This window comes from Galdieria sulphuraria (assembly GCF_000341285.1).
Source record: "Galdieria sulphuraria unplaced genomic scaffold scaf_161, whole genome shotgun sequence".
Lineage (NCBI taxonomy): Eukaryota > Rhodophyta > Bangiophyceae > Galdieriales > Galdieriaceae > Galdieria > Galdieria sulphuraria.
The window spans coordinates 1-6774 of record NW_005178314.1 but is presented as its reverse complement, the minus strand read 5'-3'; the positions used below and the strand labels follow the sequence as shown (position 1 = coordinate 6774).

Sequence of the window (6774 nt, the reverse complement as noted above, 5' to 3'; positions counted from 1 at the left end):
GTTTATTCTGCTTTTTGTGAGGATCAACCTCAAAATCTATAAATCATAGGTCTGATATTCTAACCCTGTGAAGCCAGGGAAGCATTCATTTACTTCTTTTCCTTGAATTTCTTTCAACTAACCTTTCTATATTCTTTCATTGAAAAGTATATACTATGTAAAACATAAATTTTTGTCTTTTATGACAATTCATAAGAATAAGGGAAAACAACCAGTATTTCGTGCTAAGACAAGTTCAATTTCTATTTCCAGCAAATCGTTTATATAGAACTTTAACTGCAATCTAGTTGATTCTTTCTTTGAATTTACATCATACCTCAGTCTTTGGATACTACTTTTTATCATCTTCATCCCTTTTCTTGTACAATGAGCATTCAACTGTTTTTACAACATATTACAACTCTTAAGAACAGGATCTTCACCATTCTACAATTACGCCGATGAAGAAGAGAAAAAACGAGATAGAGACATTATCTTATCCTTATCGACTAGATGACTAACTTCATATCAAGCTGGCCTTAGGGTCGAAAAAGTAAGATGGAAATGTTCTGGAGCACAAATAACCATGAGATGGTTTCAACATGAGAGCATTACAATATGTTCAGATAAATCAGTAGTAGATTCTAGATCACTGGAAACAGTATGTTGTACACATTCATGATACTGCAAGTTCACTTGTCAAAGATTAATTGATTCAACAGACGAAATTGTCTCGAATTGATCACTTGGACTATCAATTGCCTATCCCTCCAGATGCAACACAACTATCACGTGACAAAGAGATTCTTTGTGATCGGGATTTCCAATGAAAAAAGCTTCTGAAAGGTTGTACGTCGACGTTTTCGGAAAAGAAATGACGACTAGTTGTTTCATCATACTATCATGAGATAACAAATAAGTTCGTTTCAAGAATCAAAAGATAAAGATTAGTCTCAAACAGATACAAGAAAATCGAAAATCGACCAGTAAAAGCAACTGGATACTCTATTCGCTGTTCAAAATCAGGACCGTATGTAGTCCTTCTGATAGTAAGGTACAGGAATAGTCGTAAGTGTGCAAATGGTGCCCTTTTATTTTGTAAAGTCAACAATACAATTTTCCTTTATGGAAAAAAATATGTCAAATTCGTACTTTTATCACAAAAACTATTATTAATATTCCATGTACCACTCAGTATTACAGTATAACTTTCACTTGTTGTTGTTGGCGTTGCTGTCATTTTACAATTCGAAGTAGATAAAACAATTTCAATTCTCGAGTCATGCGAACAACGAAGAAAAGAGTAAAAGATAGAAGCAGGAATCATTCTCTTTGTAGAAGTGATGACTATGCCATACTGTACTAGGCTCGGGCTCATATTTGTTGTTGTTGCTGTGGTTGAATTTCATTTAGTGGCGAATGGTTTGATTTTGCTGCGATAATAGAAAAATGCTTTATGGTTCGTGTCAATGTGCAAACTACTTTGTTCGTCTGCGTATGCTTTCTAGGAATTATCTGCCAAAAGTTGGACTTTATCTTCAGAGTCAAACCAAAACTCTAGTCGGAAACGACTGCATCAATATTTGCACTCGTGTGATATTGTAGAAGCTCAACCCATCCTTCATGAATGTCTTTCAGAGCTACTTTGTATACTATCCAAACGCAAGCTGTTTGCACAAAATGTGAAGTTTCCTTTTCACTTTTTGACAGCTACAACTACCACTACTTTCAACAGCATGACTTTCAGTGTGTTGGGAAAAAACAGATCAGCAGCACTCTTGACGAGGCAAATACTGTTATACACAAGTCTCCTTGTTTCCCATTCATACCGTACTACTACTGTTACCCTCCTTTCCAACTATATTACAAACCAAAGACGATTTGCAATAGATGCCTTTCAAAACACTATCAATACTAGTTCCAACACTATCACTCTTACTACTCACATGTTGTTTTAGACATATTTCACCCTCGGTAAACCCAGTAATTCAAAAAAACAAAGGCGTTTCTCAAAACGGACTAATAGCTACAGTCGCCATCGTCACAACTCTTTACCCAGGTGAACACAACCAAGATTTTTCAACAGTGTCCTTTTGCTTGCTTTATTTCATGGTTCCCAACAAAGTGAGTATACTTTGAACTGAAAACTTTTCCCTTGCTTTCAAAATACAAGTTTATTCAGCTTTCGTTATCTAAAGCCCCCCATCCATAATATTTCAAAATATATACTCAAATCAATAGAGTTTTGCTGCATGCTCGATCAACGCCTCCAGCGATTTTCGATATGCAATGATGGGTTTGAGCATTGGAAACAATTGAAGAAGATCGATCATTGTTGTATTTTTCTGTCGCATAGTTTACTTCACAGCTTACGATATGTCTAGTGAATTTGAACCAGAAACCGTATATGACATGGTTGTAGTACACCGAGAAAATGATGTTCGTGTAGTAACACTGCAGTTATTTCAGCTATACACTCTACGTAAACTTGGTCCCCCTTTCAAACCAGTCATACCCTTTGGTCCCCACCTCTTCGGAAGTGGAAAGACAAAATTCATACAAAGTTATTTGGAACTGGTGAATAATATGGGTGAAAGTGCACTGATAGGTCTCGATTACGTTTGTGAGTCTGAGAAGGCCAACCGAAGAGGTTTCTTGGAGAAATTAAAAAGGGCTTCAGTGTTGTACGTCGATTTAAGGGAGTTGGAGCTCACAGACCCGAAAGAACGCAACCTAAAGTGGGCAGTCTACTATTTGTTAATCAAGGCTGCCCACTCTCAAGTTGGCGCTGAAATATTGTCAAAGAAAGAAGCCTTCGAAAAGGTGGATATGGAACCTTCCAACTTAGTTCCACTCTTACGAGATATACTAAGGATTCCTTCTGATCAATATCTTCTGATAGCATTTGATGAAGTTGGTGTCCTAGACGAAAGTCTCGACGAATTTCATTTCAAGAGAACCCATGACGGCAGAGTTCGACCATACAACGACTTTTTCGGTATCATTAGTCAATTGTGCGAAGAACCCGACTTGTTTTTTATAGTTGTTGGGAAAAGTGAAGGCTTAAATATATACAATTACGTAGCTTCAGTCTCAAGGGTTCAGTTAGTATTTATTCCTCTTGCGCCGCTTGGGAAACATAGTATCATGGAACATTTGGAGAAAAGTTCTTCCTTTTTATTCACTGGGAGCCCAAAAGCTTCAGAAATTCTTTGCCATGAAGACTTCTCAACTAGTGAACTTGCAGAATTGTTGTTGGAATTGACTGGTGGTGTTCCTGGTTTACTTGTTCGAGCAATCAGTTACCTTTTGCCGTATAAATCATCCAACAACAATTTCTTATTATCTAAGGAAACCTTCTTGATCATAATGAATGATCTTTCAGTAACAAATTATTGTGTTGCGCCATTCTTACCTCGTCTGATAAGTCTCAGTGAGCAGCGTAAGCGCTTGTTAAGAATGCTTACGTTATTATCTTTGTATCGTATTCGATTTGATTTTGATGAAACTGTGCAAATAAGCTCAAATTCTGATGTGTTTTTGTTTGATCTAGTTACAGATATGTGTCTCTATCGTCGATTGGTTATAGACCCAGACCGCAACGAACGCTATGAAGTGTTGATTCCCAAGTTACTGATTGAATATATTGACCAAGGCTTAAAGGATGATCGTTTAGAATGGTTACTTTTACAGACTCTCAAGTCTCAATTTATGGAATTCTTTTATGAGTCGAAATGTCGAATTTTGGAAGGTCTTATTGCTACACTGTTTTATTTACATTTTTCTCGGCGTCCTACAAACAGCTCAATGTTTTCTACTCTTGGTCAATTGTCTCGTGTTTGGAATGAAATGAATTTACAATTTTCTTCCGAATCTGCTGCTTATTATATGAAATGTATACATTATACCAGAGCTGTATCAGGAACAGAGAGAATGACATTTGGAAGCAATGAATGGGAAAGGATAATGAAAGAAATGTTAGAATTTGAAAAGATATATATTCCATTTCATTCAACATCCCATAGTCCAGATATACTATTCAAGTTGCATGGAAGAACGAATGAGAAGAACTTGATGATTGTGGGTATTGCTTGTAAAGGCCGATGGAGTCGTAATGGTATTCGATGGAATGAAATTTTGGAAGAAGCTCACAAGTTTTAAAAACCAGTGCATGATCAAGTATTGACTAGTCATCCTACATGGCATTGTATGTTGATTATTATGAGTACTCAGTTAGCAACCAACGTATCTGAGGACTTGAATTATTCTAGTCGTTTTTATTCATCTGGCGATAGTGTTGAAGATTTCGTGATTCCTCACAACTGTGAATTGGTTATTCTTTCTGAAGCTGATGTAGAAAACTTTATTGGCAAAGACATTTTATCGAATTTAAGGAACGCTTTCAAGTCTGTGGATAATCCACATTCGAGAAATATTGGCATTTCAACACTACAAGAAATAGTTTCATCTCTTTCTAAAAATATTTAGGAATATCTCGTTTTCGTTGTTTAGTGAATGCTTCTTTGTTATCATTGAAGTATTTGAAATTTAATATTTTGTAAAGGATGTGGAGTTGCTTAAACTTTCTTTATCAAAAGATTCTGAAATGAATGGAGATTACCATAACTGTCGTAGTCTTATTTTGTAGTAAACGATTTTCATTGTCCAACTTCATGGGCAGCTAAGTATGGAAAGAATCCACCTTGCAGGTTTAGAATATCCCCTCGTCAATAGAGAATCAGCAATATTACAAGTTCTAAACGCTTTTGAAGCTACTTATCCTTCGGACTCAGAAGGTGTAATCCAAGGTCAGCGACCAAACGTGTGTTATGCACCCCAAATGTATGGGAGTGGTAAAAGCACTTTTGGGGAGAATTTCCAAACCTTTCTTTTGGCCAACAAAGACAGCTTGTTGCGTTATTTGAATATGAACAATATGTTTCCTGGCGTTGCAAGGGGTGAAAATGTAGGCGAACGTGCTTTGGACGCTTTGCTTAATGAAACTTTATATGTCAAGTTGAACCTTGTTGAAGTACCAAACGGAACTAGTTTTGAAACGACACTTTTGAAGTGGATAAGCGAGGAGGCACTTGCTGAGTTTCCAAACGGTTCAGAATTGCTATCTCAAGTTCTTTGTTGCATGAATAGTTCCGAAGAATGGCTGCAGAAACTCTTGCAAGTTACCCAAAAACGTTATTTATATCTATTCATTGACGAAATTGGAGCTTTAGAAGGTTTTGAATTCTCCAAGTTTGAGGATTTGATATACAGTTATGGACCAACTCCGGTGCACAACATTTATCGTGCCTTTTTTAGAGTCTTGTCCAGTTTGTTAGTCAGGCCTTTTGTAATTTGTGTTGTCGCAGGAAGATCAGATGCTATTATCACAAGACAACGAGATGCCAGTATTTCACGAGTAAGGTTGTCTTTTCTTTGTTTGGATCCCTTTTCAGAAGAGACTGTCAAGTTCTTTATACAAAATACGACGTATCATAATGAATCTATTCTAAAGCTTCTTTTTCCTAATCATCCAGAAGGACACGATTGGTTTTTTAAACAAATACATAGTTATACTGGTGGTGTTCCTTATTACGTTGTTTATGTTTTAAAGAAATTGTGCGAGACTTGTAGAATTGTTTCGAGATCCATTGATCCTTCAGAGGATGAAATCCAAAGGAGAATAGAGCAAATTCCTCCTGACTCTTCGCTTTCGGTGAGACCTTCTCATAGGACACCAGAGGCAATGACTACTTTCACTGCTATGCTTCTCGCGAGTATGTTAGAATTTCGTATTCCTATGGAAGAGACTCTGTTGGGTAGTGTATCTATGGGACTTGATTCCAAATATGTTCTGGATATTGCTAATCATTTTGGTTTTTATTACGAAAATTGTTCTAAGAATGAACACGGTGAAGAGATTGAAGCAAGTCTCAACCCAATAGAACAAACATTTGTCAAGTTGGTTTTTCCAAAAATTGCTTTAAAGTATATCGAAATTGAATGCTGGGATGTTCATCGTATTCGTTTTATTTGTAGTTTGTTTTCATCCATTAGTCGCTTTGACTCACCTTCTAGTCGTGGTTTCAAGTTTGAAATTATATTTACTCTTATTCTTTATGTTCGATGGTGTTTTCGTTCCAGATTGGGTGAATTGAGTCTATTTCGGCATAGTCTTGTAGAAGATATTCCTATAAAAGTTGGGCGGAGAGTGTTAGGAGAATTCGAAAAGGATCCTATTCTCAAGTGTGTTCCAGCATTGAGTTCCACAGTTGTTGGTATTCATAGTGCCAGCGAAGAAACTTATCATGTGAGTGCTTGGAAGCCGTTGTTTGAAACTTGGTTATCAAATGATGGAATATTTATTCCTACAAGGCAAAACTCCAGTGGACCTGATGTTCTTATTCGAGTAACACAAACTAGCGACAATTCTATTCTTATTGGACAAGATGCATCTTCTGTAGAGCAAATATCCATGGAAACTGAAACCAGTGCAAGTGATATTTTGAACAAACGGAGGATCTATTTGATTGGGATTGCATTGAAGTGTTATCAAATGTCAAGTCCTGGTGTTGGACGTTCTATAATTAAAGCAGAATGTGCTAAATTTTTACATCCAGTTGCGTCACAATTGGACTTGGAGAATCATAATATAATGGCAATTCAGTTTATTGTAAGCAACAAGTATACTGCAGAAGTTTCCAAACAGCTGAGAGATAACCAAAATTGGGTATTGGATAGTGGAATTTATTATGAAGACCATAACAATCATATTGTCTCTAGTCCTATCAATTCTGC

General features: G+C 36.5%; 2 protein-coding genes across 2 annotated transcripts; both read left to right on the top strand.

Moving 5' to 3' along the window:
* The first annotated feature begins 2274 nt into the window (after window positions 1-2274).
* Gasu_63200 (archaeal ATPase) lies at window positions 2275-4605 on the top strand. Its single transcript, XM_005702490.1, has 2 exons — window positions 2275-4096; window positions 4148-4605. Exons 1-2 carry the CDS (start codon window positions 2356-2358, stop codon window positions 4465-4467), a joined length of 2061 nt encoding a protein of 686 aa, XP_005702547.1. The 5' UTR covers window positions 2275-2355; the 3' UTR covers window positions 4468-4605.
* Window positions 4606-4624: 19 nt separating this feature from the next.
* Gasu_63190 (archaeal ATPase / transposase) lies at window positions 4625-6773 on the top strand (the record flags this gene model as incomplete). The annotated part of the gene is made up of 1 exon (XM_005702489.1): window positions 4625-6773. A coding segment is annotated over exon 1 (2107 nt), but the record flags the coding sequence as incomplete, so codon positions are not given.
* Between the last annotated feature and the right edge of the window lies 1 nt (window position 6774).

What these genes read in the sequence shown, in the direction of transcription:
- Gasu_63200 (XM_005702490.1), top strand. Translation starts at nt 2,356, where the DNA reads ATGTCTAGTGAATTTGAACCAGAAACCGTATATGACATGGTTGTAGTA. An exon ending in AGGCCGATGGAGTCGTAATG is followed by an intron (nt 4,097 to 4,147) that starts GTATTCGATGGA and finishes TTTAAAAACCAG; the next exon opens with TGCATGATCAAGTATTGACT.